Source organism: Benincasa hispida, chromosome 8 (genome assembly GCF_027475165.1).
Source record: "Benincasa hispida cultivar pf3 chromosome 8, pf3_genome.v1.1, whole genome shotgun sequence".
In the NCBI taxonomy this organism is placed as follows: domain Eukaryota; kingdom Viridiplantae; phylum Streptophyta; class Magnoliopsida; order Cucurbitales; family Cucurbitaceae; genus Benincasa; species Benincasa hispida.
The window spans coordinates 19,872,235-19,889,219 of NC_143485.1; the positions used below are offsets into that span (position 1 = coordinate 19,872,235).

The 16,985-nt window shown below is 34.6% G+C and overlaps 1 protein-coding gene across 1 annotated transcript; it reads right to left on the reverse strand.

Moving 5' to 3' along the window:
• Window positions 1-6,783: 6,783 nt before the first annotated feature.
• On the reverse strand, window positions 6,784-9,876 carry LOC120083319 (putative serine/threonine-protein kinase PBL10). Its single transcript, XM_039039018.2, has 6 exons — window positions 9,282-9,876; window positions 8,354-8,676; window positions 8,094-8,229; window positions 7,852-7,994; window positions 7,648-7,771; window positions 6,784-7,542 (listed from the first exon to the last, which is right to left on the reverse strand). Exons 1-6 carry the CDS (start codon window positions 9,331-9,333, stop codon window positions 7,121-7,123), a joined length of 1,200 nt encoding a protein of 399 aa, XP_038894946.1. The 5' UTR covers window positions 9,334-9,876; the 3' UTR covers window positions 6,784-7,120.
• Between the last annotated feature and the right edge of the window lie 7,109 nt (window positions 9,877-16,985).

The window sequence follows — 16,985 nt, forward strand, 5'->3', positions numbered from 1 at the left end:
ATACAAATTTAACAAAATATTATTATCTATTAGTAGAGATGTCTATGAGGTGGAGATCAAGTCTCCACGGAAAATTTTTCTTTTCTTTATTTTTCTAATAATTTTTTATTTCAGTCACATATATTTTCTTAACAATTCCTTAAACATTTTCAATACAATTTTCATTTAAACAAAATATTATAAATTTTAATTTTTTTTAATAAATAATGATAAAAATAGGGTTGGGGGAAATATTTTTAAAAATAGGTGTTTTGGGAAAGTATGGATAGATTTAGGGTAGTGAAATCGTATACCCGATACATGATTTCCATGTAACATTTAATCCACGTCAGCTGACTGGTTGACCGGTCAAGCGAACTCGTGTACCCGGTACACGATTCGCTTATAAATTTTTTTCCTTTTTTTTTTAAAGTTAATTGTTAAAACTTAATTCCTTCATTGTTGCTTATAATTTTTTTTTAAATTGTTAAACTTAATTCTTTCATTATTAAACTTAATTATATATTTAATCTACAATAAAAACATCTTGCACTCATATTAAAAAAAAATACCATGATATTAAAAAATATTTACAATTAGTTCTTTTGAGATTTGCAATTTGAAAATGATACAATGTGGGATTTAAAAACGACCCTTGGCCCTTACTCCTCATGTGAGTTGTCTTCGTGTCCTTCTAAATTAGGTTCACCCCGTTGTCGCTGTCGTCTACGAAGAATACGTCTTCGATCGATGTCAGCAACATTGAGTCATCTTGTTTGTTGAATAATACTTTCTACGTTGATCAATGTTTGCTGACACATTGAACCCAATTCTGGTAGGTTGTTCTGCATTGAATATTGTTGAACATCGTCGATAAAATTATTCTGTAGAATAAAAAAAATATTAAACAATATTCATATTATACATATGGAAAATGTCTGATTTGAAATCTCTTACCATGCAGTAATAGTAAGCGCCGTCTGGTGAGATAAACCGCCTCGTGATCGAATTGTACCAGGGAAAGTAGTCGTCTGATACAGCTGGTCCATCTATTAATTCTCTCTGTGCACAACGATCACGTCGTCTATGCCAGTAGGATAAATACTCCGCATGGATTCGACGCCAGTCTTGGTCGTGCTTACCTCTTAAATCGATCTGGTGTAGTTCTAGGAGTGTATAGGACAACGAAGGTATCGTTTATCGCATACCGAACTGTCTCAGCACACGATCTGGATGATGCCACTCTACTATATGGAAGCATATAAGAGGGCTAACAGTCAACCAGATGTCTTCACCATCACGACAATAATTAGGTAAGGATGACCAAATCTGTGAATATGACGTCCAAATAACCTGACAAAAAATAATAATAAGTATACATATAAAATTTTTTAAATATTCATTTATATACATATTTACTACCTGATTGGGTGTCAGCATGTCGAATTTTTTTCTGTACACGAGCAATATATTTGCTGACTGTTCAGAGGCAGCTAATACACCACTCCATCTAAAATTATGAAAACTACAATTAATTTATATTGTTATATAAAATGGTAAAGAAATAAATATATAAATAAAATAATACCTGACACTAAGTGGACGATGATCTAGGGCCTATAGTTGGACTTGTGGTGCTACAATTGGAAATCGATTATAAGCTCATACTTGTAATAGTATCGGTGGCCCCGTTATTTCCAACGCTTATGTATTGGAAGCCCGACAAAGTTCTTTGTACAACCATGCAAGACATGCACCACCTCACGAGTACGTACTAGCATGCTCGAAATCAGACAATAATGGAAGGAACATGAGATGCACCAGAGTATTTGACTTGTTGGCAAATAAAAATCCTCCAATAAGCTGTAGGATGTATGCTCGTGCGTACTTACGTATGCTGATGTCGTCGGCATCGGGAGGTAATTCGGGAAACTGGGACGCCAACCAAGGGATACTTAATCTTGATCCCTTCAAATCCTCTGGTAGAATGCCTAACAGCTCTTCACAAACGTCCTTCCAGTTATACTGTAGTGAGCCTGTCAGTGGTTGCCCATCCACTCTTAACCCAAATTGTATAGCAACATCTTGCAGCATAATAGTGCATTCTCCACAGGGCAGGTGAAATGTGTGGGTCTCTGGTCTCCAGCGCTCAACTAGAGCAGTAATCAGGTGCCAATCAAGCTGGATGAAACCAATCTGTGCAACCCCAAGAAAACCCGCCTCCTAAACATATGGAATAATGCGGTGATCAAATGAGATAGTACTTTATGCAGTCGCATCCCTCCTCCGACAACTCAACACTATAGTGGAAGAATTATCCCATACTGTCTGTGAACGATGCGTGATTCGTTGGTACAATTGTACAGGATTAGAAGGACCAGGCTCCATTACCTAAAAAATTCAAATTATATTACATAATAGAATCGATAACATAAAAGATACATAAAAAGTACATAAGAAAATACAATTACATAAAATAAGTTTATTAAATAAATTCATTTCATAAATTCATTATAAATACATAAAGAATACAAATACATGAAATATACAATTACATGAAAATTATAAATACATAAAGAATACAAATACATGAAATATACAAGTAAAAAAATAAAAATAAAAATTCTAACGACCCGAAGACGACGAAGCACCCAATGTACGGTGTGGACAAGTGCGTCTATTATGTCCTTCTCTTTTACAAATTGTACATCGCACTTTTTGGCTTGCTTCTTTCAATCCATTTCATTATGAATTCGCGTACTTTTTGGCCGACCTTGTTCTCTGAGTAAGTCCGCATTTGAACAAACTTCTGTAAATGATAATTCTGGCCAATAATATGGGTGTTGAATTGGATGGAAGCAGCCTTCATAACAACGCTTGACATTAGACAATTTGTAGCATTCATCAATAAGTGGTAGGTATGTCATATGCATGTAATTACAAACTGCAATTACATGAGAGCATGGAATCTTGAATGATTGCCACTTATTGCAAGAACATGTCCCTTCTTTCAAGCTTAAAACTTAGGTGTGTTGTCCTTTGTAGGGAGAAATCATACTTATGCTAGTTTGTACTTTGAAAGTTTGACTTTCCCTGTCAATGGATGTCACCGTATGTGCCGATGCTCATTTTTCCCACCTCTTCAGTTTTTTTAGGGCATATTCTGTATATATGTCCCCACGATCGAGTGCTTTACTGATTTGCGATAGAATGTTAGCCTAACCAAAGAAGTAATGGGTAACATTCTAGCACCTTTAAAAATGTCGTTCATGCATTCAACTACATTACTGGTCATCCACCCATAGCGGTACCCACCGTCATGTGACTGTGTCCATTTTTCTAAGTCAATGTCTGGAAAAAAAATTCAAGACATTCAGGGTGCAATTGTTTCAATTCTTTCATGCACCGAATGAACTTACGCCTTTGGTGTTGAATTCTAGCCTTAAACACCAAATTTTTTAGTTGCTTCGATTTGTATTTTCTATTGAAATTACTGGCAACATGGCGAAGACAATATCGGTGGTACACTCTGGGTTCATTCCAACCAATTTCTTCATTATTAATTGCAGCAAGAATGCCCTTATGTCTGTTAGAAATCAAGCAAATACCCTCTCTTTGGATAACATATTCACGCAATGGCCACAAAAACCATGACCAACTGGACGAATTCTCACCTTCTACGATAGTAAAAGCAAGGGGAAATATATGTCCGTTTGCATCAATAGATAAGGCTGTCAATAATTTCCCCTTATACTTTCTGTATAGATAGTTCCATCAATCTAGATTAATGGCCTACAATGGTTGAACCCTTCTCTTGCAGGACCAAAAGACCAAAAAACTCGTTCAAAAATAGTCGTACCTGGCACATCCGAGGGAAGGAAAAACTAGTCTATTCGTGTTCCTGGGTTGTAATGAACAACAGCACTCAGCCAATACGGAAGCTCCAAATATGATTTCTCTCAGTCGCCAAATACAGCAATTAACGCTTTTCTCTTGGATTGCCACACCTATCTATAATTGACATTATAGCCATATTGTCTTTTAATGACTTCTTGAAGTAGGGCCACAGGTACTCCAAGATCAGCTCTAACCAAATTTTAAATTTCGATACTCATGAAATTTGAATTCAGCTGTGAATGATCCTGTGTCAACTCTAAAAACAAACATGAGTGTTCTCTTTGAAGTTTTGTGATTTCGAACATCCCATGAGTTTTGCGCCGACATGCCCGTAGCCTCCAAGCACAACCGTCACTCCAGGATTTACAGTTAACATACCAAAGATCCTAATTTGATTCCACTACATCAATTTCGTAGTGTTCTGTCACACAATATTTTTTTACAGCAAGCTGTAAATCTTCTTTGGTATTAAACAACATTCCCTTTTGTATTAAACTATAGTTATCTACTCCTACATTCCTTTCTTCCAAAGTAGACCCTAGTTCACACGTTGAATTTGTCATTTCCCAATCTATTTGGTTGAATATTTCCGATGGTACCAACTCAAGATCTTGTTCACCACTACCGTCGTTTCCAAATAATTCATCCACTTCAATGTCGATGTCACTATCTCCATCATTTTCAGGTTCAAGAATTACTAAATCTTCAGTATGCATCAATATATTTATTATGTTTTAAAACTGTTATAGTTGATAAAAAAAAAAAATATATGTTAATATGTCAACCCAACAAACTCTAATTTCTAAGTTTTCTAAGTTTAAATCAATCATACATAAGCTATACATATAAGATTTCTAAGTTTAAATCAATCCAAACAAATAAAAAAATTGTAAGATCAGCCCAAAAACATATATAAACTAAATCATACATAAGTTAAATCATACATAAACTAAATAATACATAAACTAAATCATACATAAACTATACATAAACTAAATAATACATAAACTAAATCATACACAAACTATATATAAACTAAATCATACACAAAACTATACAACATATACTATACATAAACTATATAATACACTATCACAAACTATACATACATAAACTATACATACATAAACTATACATACACTATACATAAACTAAACAAAAATGTAGGAATATACCAACAAAAATTCAGCCCAAAAACATGCAAAAACATACATATAAATACAGATCAGCCCAACTAGAGAAAGAAATATACCAAGTAAAATGCGGCAGCAAAAAATGTAGGAAAATCGAGTAACACGACCACCACAATGGAGAATTCAGTGAGGATCAAATGGAGGACTGAAAGTCGAGCAAAATCGAAATTTTGGAAGCTTTCGGTGAAATAGAGGCTTCAGTGAGGAAAATCAACGAGATTTTGGTAGGTAGAAGGGAGAAATCGATGGTTTCGGTGAGGAAAAATGATTATAAGCGGCAGTGAGGAAGAACAATAGGGGTTTCGGTGAGGAAGAAGAAGGGTTCGAGCGGAGCTTTTAAGGCGTGGAAGTCGTGTACTCGGTACATGATTCCCTCAGTCAAACCTGCATGGCTGCCACGCCAGACTGGGCGTGCCAAGTGGCCAGATACTCGTGTACCCGGTACACGATTTAGGCCTTATCGTGTACCTGGTACACGATTTAAGTGTAATCGTGTACCCGATACACGATTTAAACACCTATTTTTGGGAATACTTTCCCCCTAACCCTATTTTTGTCATTATTTATTAAAAAAAATTATTTTTTTTAAAAAAAAAATCCAATTTTGCTAATAGAAACAATAATACATATGCAATTTAAAAGATATAATTAAAATGTTAAATTCTCATTATTTGTAAAAATTAAAATTCAACCATTAGCTATCTTAAAGATTACAACATCTAAGGAATTTAAAGTAATAAAGTCTTAAACTTAAATAATTAAAACATCCATAATTATTCTAATAAAGTCTACAATATTAATATATATTACTTTTTTCAAAAAAATATTTTTTAAATTTAAAATGCAATATCATTATTTAAAGTAATAATAATAAACTATTTGAAGGTTCTTTTAAACTTACTCTTAAAAATTCAAGAACCGAAGAGATACATGAACCAAACATATATATTATTAAAAATTTGAGGATTAAAAGGATACATTTTGAAAACCCAAGAATTAAACACAACTATTCTTTATAACTAAGGGAGTGAAAAGACAATTTTTTCTTTATTTTTTGTTTCATCCAATTTACAATAATAAATTATCAAACCTCTATCCTTGACAAAAAATTCTCTTTAAAAGTTAAGCTCGGTTAAACTATTCTTACCAGATTTGGACTTTTGAATAATCCTCTCCAGTTCTTGAAAAGGTGAAGGTAGGAGAAATATAAAAGAGAGTTGATATAAATTCAAGGTTAAATTACGAATTTTAAGCCTAAGTTGTACAAAAGAGAATAAATTAGTTTGAATGAACATAGTTTAACAGATATAAATACCAATTACTCAACTCACAATTCTCCCATTTTAACAGATAAAATACCAATTGCTCAATTCACAATTCTCCCATTGTTGAAATCAAATAATAATGATAATAATAGAGCAATACTTAGGTGCACATACTTAGGTGCACTCATTTTTATGCAATCCAACTCAATCATATAACAAAAATATTTTTTTAATTAAAAAAAATGAGTTAACATTTCATTAGTTTACAAACTGCCAAATGGTTGTGTATAAATATAGGGGTGCAAGGAAAAAACCCGAAAATCGACAAAAAAAAAAAAAAAAAAAACCGTCAAATCGAAATCAAATCGACCAAAAACCGTCATCAATTCAAGTTAGAACCCGGTTCAGTTTTACAGTTCCAAAAATAAACCAAAGCAAGTGCCAAATGGTTGTATACAAATCCTTTTTTCATTCATTAACTATGCATTTTACAATAAACTCAATAACACAGATCCCACTTGACAGAAATCTGGTAAGAAGAAGGAGAAAAGCATTACAAAACTGAAACACAAAATAGCTATACCCATCACTACAGGCTACAGCAATAGCATTTTCAACCCTGCTCCCTACTTCTGTTTCCCATGTAGCAATTTAAGTATGCATTAGTGGAAATAAGAACACTGACTATACAACCGCTCAACAATATATAAGCCGGGATTCTTTCCTCCTCTCTCAGATCACCTCGTCGGGTTTTCATTTTCGTTATGTTTTTCCGAAGACCCAAACTTATGTAAAGAGAGCAGATGCAGATGGTCTAGGATAAGCAGCGACTTCCTTGTGTGAATTGCCATTGTCTGTGTTTTGCTTACAAGTCCTGGATCTTCTTGTACCTCCAGTTCCTTTCGAATCCTGGAGATCATTCAACGTTGTAACAATTTCGTCCATACTCGGCCTGAACTTGGGTTCTACAGATAGGCAACGTGATGCAAGGATTGCTAATCTAAAAGCTGATTCCATGGAGTAGTTGCGTTCAATACGTGCATCAAGTAAACGAAAAGTCTTGCGTCGATTAGCAAGCAAGGGTTTGGCCCATTCGACCAGATTCTGTTCCCCCGGTGGTCGATTTTTGTCAATTGCTCTTCGACCAGATATCATCTCCAATAGAACAACCCCAAAACTATACACATCACTCCTGGCACTAAGATGACCTAAACAGTCAGGATGAAATAAAAGATTAACAGAAGAGATCATAGAAAAGATTCCTTTTCTTCGCTAAAACAAGCACATCGGTGCAATCATTAGCTAAGTATTACCTGTGGCTAGATATTCAGGTGCTGCATATCCATACGTCCCCATAATTCTGGTCGAGACGTGACTTTTGTCGCCTGTCGGTCCATCCTTGGCCAGCCCAAAATCAGAGAGTTTTGCATTGTAGTTCTGTAATCATACCATAGAATGGACTCTTCAGAAAAAACGGCCAAAAACTGAAATTCTGCTACAGTGTAACAACTACTTACTGAATCAAGGAGAATATTTGACGTCTTGAAGTCACGGTAGATAACTTTGTTTTCATCACTGTGAAGGAAAGCCAGTCCCTTTGCAGCGCCAAGAGCGATCTTCAAGCGAAGGCTCCAAGAAAGAGGTTGAAAATACAGACCTCCTGAAAGGTTTAAAAAAAACAAGTTGCAAGAATAAATAAACTGAGAATCCTAAACGATTGAGCCTCTTACTTTAATCAGTGAAGGAGATGAGAACTTACTTCTAAACAAATGGTTTTCTAAACTGCCTCGAGGAAGGAATTCATAAACCAGCAATCGATGTTCATCTTCCAAACAGTAGCCTATCAGTTTCACAAGGTGAGAATGATGGAGTTGTCCCAGAAAATTGACTTCAGCCTACAGTATTGAAGAAACTAAAGGTAAGTGGATTGATACTTGATAGCTTATTTTGTTGAAGTCAAAGATAAAGCAGAAATCATAAACGTCCCGACATCTTTTACCGTAACGAACATCGACTTACCAGCCACTCCTTGTGACCTTGGAGACCATCTAGGTTAAGCCTTTTCACTGCAACGACCGTGCCAGACCCTGGCTTGGCAGCAGAAAATGAATGCTCATCGATCCAACCTTTATAAACCGAACCGAACCCACCTTCCCCCAACAAACTATCAGGACGGAAATTCCTAGTAGCCAGTTTAAGTTCTGAAAAACTAAAGCTCTTCAGATTTGTGGACTGAAGAATCTCATCCTCACTCCGAGGAATTGATGTTGATGAGAACTTGCTGTTGCTGCTTGAACTAGAGAGATTGATCGCATCTCGGCTAACACCGGTTAAGTTTCCTCCTGCATAACTTAAATGTAAGATAGATATCCCTATTCCATACTTGAACTAAAACTATTATTGTCAAATCAAGTTGAATTGCATATACAATTTCGATTGTCAGCAGAGCACCATTCCCAAATTCGGATTCATGTAAGCACATCCAAATACCAGAAAGATGCAAAAGAACAAAAATATTCCAATTCCAAACACAAAAGTATATGGCTGCCGGCTCGTGGGAGTCCAGTGAAACACAAGTTGTAAAGAATGCATAAAAAAGAAACCAAAACCAAACAGTAAACAAACAATTGAACAAAAAATGCTTACCATTGTATCTAAATTCAGAGCTTTTGTTTTAATGAGTTGACTCACAGATCTCAATCATTCAAGCAACAAAAGTTCTTCAAACTAACGTACTGTAGACATCAAATGTCAAAAACTCAGAGAACAAAACTCCAACCATTTGTTAAAAGCAGAATCATGAGAACATGTTTTTTCCCCTTTTCATTTCCCAATAATCAAACGAGGGAAGAACATGGAGAAGAGCAAAGAAATGAACAAAAAAACTTAAACACAATGGATATGATATTCATTTCTATGGCTTTTTTTTTCTTTCAGAGCTCTCTACCTGTACTGCATGTGCTAACAGCTTTAATCCTGGCGCTAAAGCAAATCCCCATGGAACTGGTTCAAAATCTCACAGTCTGACCACTTATCTCCCTACGGATCACAAAATTCAGCGGCTTACAGCAAGAAATTTCAACAGATCCGAGTTCGAAAATGGAGATTCATATGTTAAGTCAAATGGGTATCGCTCAAAACCCTCCACAAACACTTGCATGCAATCACAAGTTCAGAATTGAAGTTCTTACAGCATAAACAAGAACAAAAACCGAAAGAGCAGGAAAACCCCCAAAACCCAATGAACATGGGAGGGAGTAAATTCAATTAACAGGTTCGGTTCAGAGACCAGAGCCCCTAGCAAGAAGCGAAGTTGAGAAGGCAGATATAGGAGGTGAAAACAAACATTTAAAAGGGTCGAATCGAAATGCGAAGGAATCTTTGAAAACAAATCGAGAGAGAGAGAGAGAAGAGGGGAAAAGGGTTGAGAGACTACTTTGACTGGGAAAATTGTGCAAGAATGAATAAAGAAATGGAGCAGTGGGAGATGGTTGAAGGGGGTCCAGTGGACGAAGGTGGAGAAATTTGCACTAATGGCGGTCAGTCCACGGGCCCGCATTTTGGCCTAGAAACTTTTCTTTTTCTGGACTCTTTTGAAAGCTTTTTACCTGGTCAAATAGAAGCAGAAGCAAAACAGATAAGGTTTTGGGGCTACAGAATTCTGATGCGATTCTCCACCATTTGATTTCATCAGGACGAGAAGCCATAGAATTGACAAGAAAGTAAAAAAGAATTCCATCAATCATCACTGCAATACTCTGTTTTGCCAATATCCATAACCGTGTGTTCTGTTTTTCTTCTTTGCTTTTGCTCCTAAATTTGTGATCCATCTTCGTTGAGATAGGAATACCAACATCTATACTCTACCGTTTTTCTAATACGTATAACCTTAAATGGTTAATACCGTTTGTCCTAATTTATATTAAAATGTATGAGAGTGTGTGAATTATTCATATGGTCTCTCATCCACCATTAATGATGGTTTAGAGTGGTAAGTGCGAGTGAAAGAGTCAAGAAGATCGGGAACACGAACACGAATGAGAGATTGAGAGTGCAAGAGAGAGAGCGAGGAGGAGTGTGAGTGCAAACACGACCGAAAAAGTAAAAGAAAAATGTGAGTGAGAGAGCAAGGAGGAGTGCAAGTGCGAGGGAGTGAGAAAGGAAGAGTCGGAGTACTACTGTATGAATAATCTTAATTTCATTCAAACTCACTAAAATTGTGAGGGGCAATATGGATAATTAACACGCTCTTAGTCTATTCTGACAATGACAAAAGGTCATTCTTCATTATTTACAAAAACGGGGATAAACGATATTAACCATTCAAAATTTAAATCATCTATCCATGAATTAGGCTTAATTTGAAATTACTTTTGATGATTTCTAAACCCAAATCTCTTGTAAAGTAGTGTAAAATTATGTTTGGTAAGTTCCATTTAAAAAACAAATAAATTAATTCTAAGTTATAGTGATTGTTATAATTGCTAAAGTAGGCATATTAATTCAATTATTCTAATGTTAATATTTAATTTCTAATTTACTTTGAGACAATTATTTAGAAAATTACATGAATTAAATTGCAAATAGTTTTGTTTAACCTAAATTATTTATCAAAGTTTATGAAAAATAATTGTAATTACAGAAAATAATTTGTGGGATTAAGAAGATAATTTGAAAGGAATACACTCATAAAATCAATGATCTAATTAACTTTCAGAGTGTGTTTGCAATTACACATAAATTACATGAAATCAATAATCCTATCTTATGAGCATGGAACAATTAGCATTAAAAGATTTGAAAAATCCTAATTAAGTCATTTGTTGAATTCAAAAAAAAAAAAAATTACAAATTAATAGTAGGATTATGCACAAGCATTTAATGATTTGAAAAATCCTAACTAAGCCCATTGTACTGGATTTTTTTTTATTATTATTCGTAATTCACATAAAATTGATAAGGAATTTTATGGAAATATATTTAAACGAGTCCAACATGATCTAAATTCAGCTTTCAGTATGAGCACAACATTCCAATCCTCTATCTTCTTTAGTTTTATGTAGTCTTAAATCTACAACGAATTAGTTTTTCTCTTTAAAAAGAAAAAATCTTATTTATTTTGTACTTTTTTGTGAGCTCTGAAAATATGGTCAACTAATATATTTTTTTAAGTCATAAACACACTTGGTTCATTTATCAATGTGCATGGGTGGAAAAATAAAGAATAATTACAATTAGTAGTATTTTTAAGAATAATAATCAAATATATAACATCATTTTTAAAAAATTGTAAATTTAGACAAGTCTATCAACGATAGACTTCTATCATTGATAGAATTCCAAATATATCCGCGATAGACTTCTATCGTTGATAGAATTCCAAATCTATCCGCTATAAACTTCTATCATTGATAGACTCTTACTAGTGATATGATCTATCACTGTCCACTCATACCAATAATATGGTCTGATAGACTATTTAAATTTGGCTATATTTGCAATTTTTTTTACATTATGTTATATTTGTTAATACTTTTAGTCTAATATCTATATTTGCAACTGTCCCAAAAATAAATAAATATACCCTACACATTTAAAAGAATTCCATAGTCACAAAAAAGCAATATATAATAGAGGAACTAATTATCTTAAATGGTAAACGGTTAAAAATATTCTTAAATATAGTAAAATATCATTATCTATTAATGATAAGACCGCGATATACATCTATAAATAGGAGATAAATCGTGATAAATATTGATAAATATTTATCTCAATCTATCACGATTAGATGGTGACATTTTGTCATATTTGTAAATAAATTGGTGCATTTTCTTTTATTTGAGAATAATCTCAAAATAAATAAATAAATAAAACAGTAATTAGTAATATATTTCTTTTTTAAAAAAATAGGAAGATATTATCATAAGTATTATTATTAAAAAAAACAAATTCGCCTACCAATCATAATAGAATTTTCAGTGAGATCGTGCAACAGTTTTTGTTCAAATTTGGCAGTTTATTACATATTCAAAGCCTTACATTTTTGTGGTCAAATTTTCTATCGTTTTCTTAGGAAACAAACAAATGCCCCTAATTTAAAAATAAAATAAAATCTATTTTTCCACAATTTTCTTCACTTACTTCAAGCAATCACATGGGTCCAGGTCCTATTGTAGGTAGAAAAATGTACTATTTATTCCTCAGAAGAAGAATTGTTTCTTAGTAGTACCGACCAAAGTCCAATATTGATTTTCAAGGATACAAATTTTGTATACAAATAATTAATTTGATTAAATTATAAGTTCATTGAAGTTTCTTACCCTTCCAATTTTATGTTCAATAGTTTCTTAAATTTTTAAATACGTCGATATTTAAAAAAAAAATTGGAGTGAGGAATCGAACTTCTAATTTTAGATGTTTACCGACAAAATTCGTGACGTTGGGAGACGAATTGTCGACATGTTTTTAGATTTCTGTCGACGATGTTGAATGTGGGAGATGTGTTGTGGGTGCCCAGCCCACTTGTGGCACAAGCAAGACTTTATTTTAAACTTGTGTGAGTCCAGTTGGGCCTAGTTTTTGGGTTAGCCCATCTTGTAAGCCCTAGGTTTTCTTTTATGTGATATGGGGATGACCTAAGGGAAGAAGAGTGAAAAAGAAACAAAAAATCGAAGAGAAGATAGTAGTTCGATTTTGCAGCGGCAGCTTCCACAAAGTTATCAATTGTCGGAGTTTGAACTGTTGGATTGTGCTGAAATTTGGTCAACCTGTTCGAGACACATAAAGTCTTATTTTGAACGGTTGATCGTTGTTTGGAGCTCTGATTTATCCGTAATCTCTGCCGAATAGAACGTGTAAAACTGGGTGATTTTCATTTTTTTTATCTCTCAAGTATTCATCTTTTATGTCTGAAAGTATTGGTGGATAGTGAACCTTTATATGACTGATTTGGGTTATTTTTCACTCAATTTTATCATAATAAAAGAACTTTACAAGGGTGGACTCCTCACAAGTCCCGTGGTTTTTACTCCTCACATCGAAGGGGTTTTCCACGTATAAATCGTGTGTGCTCTTTGTTTTTAATCTTCTAGAATTTTATTGTTAATTGTTGTCCATTTTTGGTTGATTGTTTGGTGATTATTTGGTGATTTATTCGTGGTGTTTTGGAGAACAATTATTTGGCTGATTGTTTTGGAGGAGATCCTAGTGAGTTGTTGTTAGATTGTTTAGGTCCTATCAGTTGGTATCAGAGCAAGTTTTAATTTAATCATTGTTATGGAGTCTACTAGTAATGGTGGAGGTGGTTCGATGATAAAATTGACATCAGCCAATTATTCCATTTGGAGATTGATGATGGAGGATTTGTTATATTGCAAAGATTTGTTTGATCCAATTAAAACAATAAGAAAAGTAGATGGCACAATTTCTAAACCTGCAAAACCAGAGAAAATGGAAGAAAAAGATTGGGAAAAGTTAAAGAGAAAAACTTTGGCGACTACTAGGCAATAGGTTGATATTAGCATTTTCAACCATGTGTCTAAGGAGTCTGACCCATATGAGTTATGGAAGAAAATGGAAGGTCTTTATGTAAGGAAAACCGCACATAACAAAGCTTCTTTAATCAAGCAACTTGTTAATTTGAAATTGAAGGGCGGGAAGTTGGTTTCTGAGCATTTAAATGATTTTCAGGATATTATTAATAAGTTGACTACTATGAAGATTGATTTTGACGATGAATTATAGGCTTTGTTCTTGTTGAGTTCTTTGCTGAACAGTTGGGAAACCTTGGTTGTGACTATTAATAACCCTGCTCCAAAAGTTTTATCTTTGGATGTTATCGAACAAAGCATGTTGAATGAAGAGATAAGAAGAAAGGAGACGAGAGTTGATAATTCACATGCTCTTATTGCTGAGAACTATGGAAGAAACAAGAGTAAGGGACCTAAAGACCATGGTAACTCAAAAGGGAAGTCAAGTCTAGAGACAAATAGACTAGGACATGCCATTACTGTAATAAGTTGGCCATATAAAAAAGTTTTGCTATCATTGGAAGAAAGAACAAAGTAAGAAGCAAGACTCACAAAAAGAAGAAGATGATAAAAATACTGCATCAATTATTTCTTAGAGTGATAATGCTGTCACCTTGATTTGTGCAACTAATGAGCATCATCATGTAGAGAGTTCAAACACAAAATTGGTAGTAGATTCAGGTGCTTCATACATTATGTTCCCAAAAGAGAGTATTTCACGAACTATCAATTTTGTGATTTTGGTAATATGAAGATGAGAAACGAAAGCTCAGCTAGCATAATTGGGTTAGGTGATATTCATGTGAAGACAAGTGTTGGGTACATGCTTACATTAAAGAATGTCCACCATATTCCTGATTTACGCCTTAAATTATTGTCTACAAATGTCCTCGATCAAGAAGAATTTTGACATACCTTTTGTGATGGTAAGTGGAAATTATATAAGGGTTCAATAATAGTTGCTCGAGGTGGGTTGTATTGCTCTTTGTATAAAAAAAACTTGAGCATATGCTCTTCTGAGTTGAATGTAGTAGAAGAAAAGAATTCTCCAAATTTGTGGCATTGAAGGCTAGGGCATATAAGTGATAAGGAGATTAAATTGTTGGCAGGTAAATCTCTTATCCCTGTTGATAAAATAGTTTCTCTGGACCCTTGTGATCATTGTTGGTAGGTAAGCAACATAGAATTTCCTTTTCTAGGAAGTCTACCAGAAGCCAAGGAGAATTGGGGTCTCTTCAGGTGGATTCACTTGGTGGCAATAACTATTTTGTCATTTTTATTGATGATACTACTCGAAGAACTTGGGTGTATATATTGAAGACAAAAAGTCAAGTGTTCGAGTTCTTAGGAAGTTTTATGTCATGGTAGAAAGGGAGACTGAAAGGAAATTGAAATGTTTTCGATCTAATAATGGTGGTGAGTATACTTCAAATAAGTTCAAGTATTATTGTCCACAACATGGCATTAGACATGAGAAGACAGAGCTTGGCACACCACAACATAATGGTGTTGCTGAGAGGATGAGTAGAACCATTATGGATAAGGTGAGGTGTATGCTTATAATATCTGATCTTCCTAAAACATTTTGGGGTGAAGCAGTGCAATGTGTCGTGTATTTAATTAATCGATCTCCATCAATTCCTCTTGATTTAGACATTCCAAAGAGAGCATGGAAGGGACATGATCCCACTTATTTGCATCTTAAAGTCCATGGCAGCAAGGCATACATGCATGTGTCTAAAGAACAAAGGTCAAAACTTGATTCGAAGACCAATCCATGTATTTTTGTTGGGTATGGTGATGAAGAGTATGGTTATAGACTCTACGATCCAGAAAAGAAAAAGGTAGTGAGAAGCAGAGATCTAGTATTCTTTGAGCACGAGAAGGGTGCAGATCTTCTTAGTACAAAGTACACTTCTACTTAGAGTTATGTTTTGATACTGCTAATGATACTACTTCTACTCCTTTTTGTTGTTCAGTCGAAAAATGAGAATGTTGATGATGTACATGATGATGTTGGTGAGATACAACTTGATGGTGATGTACCAGGTCATGTTGATGATGATGGTGATCTTGATGAGTCTTCATTTGATGAAGAAATTCATGGGAAGGATGCATATGAGGAAGTGATTCACGGAGAAGTACATAAGCAGAGGGAGCAACCTATTCCCCAAGTGAGGGATGTTCAGACTCGAAAGTCCACCGGAGTGCATAAATCTTCAACAAGGTATCCAAGCTCAGAGTTCATTCTAGTGAAGATAGAGAGTTAGAGTCTTGTGGTTGATGCCTTAAATCTCGTAAGGTCCAGTTAATCGTTTTGTACAAAGATTTTATTTATTTGACATTTAGTGGCATTAAATACACAAACCAATAAACTAACATCTAAGGTTATCATCTGTAGCTTAAATATGTATGTAGAGACGTATAGTGGATCATGTTTAAGTGATAACTTAAATGGTCTGTGGTAGATGGATAGGAGTGGATACCTTCTCCTGGTGACACTATGAATATGACCCGCTTTCTAGATGTTACAATTGTTGTAATGTGTTACAAATGATCTGATCCTGATCATTCATGTGGAAACATGTGAGCGTGAGTATTCTATACAAAGAAGTTTGTATAAGTTCGGACCACAAAATGACTAGTCTCATTATATAACGTTGTTCATAATTGAGGCTTACATTTCACCAGGATGACCATAGGTAACATGACTTGAATCCTAAGTGAGTTGTGAGCTCCTGTCTATGAAGGCGGTCCTTTGATTTGTATGGGTGAGAGTGGCCAAGTCGCCGACTCAATAAGCCTACCATTTTGGGGATTCGCCTGATCGGGGAGCTAGGAACACAGCTACACAAGACGGAATTCATTGCTTCCCCGATGTCGGAGAAAGTAGATAAATTGCTGCCTTAAAAGTTTATTCCGGGGCTTGAACAATGTGACGCCACATCTTCTCCTGTCCTGAGAGAGGTTTGGTCATATTTGGACTATGACTTATTGTTCATTAGAGGGATCAGTGGTATTTAAGGAGTTAGATATAAATATAGGGGCAAAACGATAATTTTGGCCTAGTTATACTTACGAGCAATTTGTGAAGGATCATCGCACTATTGACTGGTTCT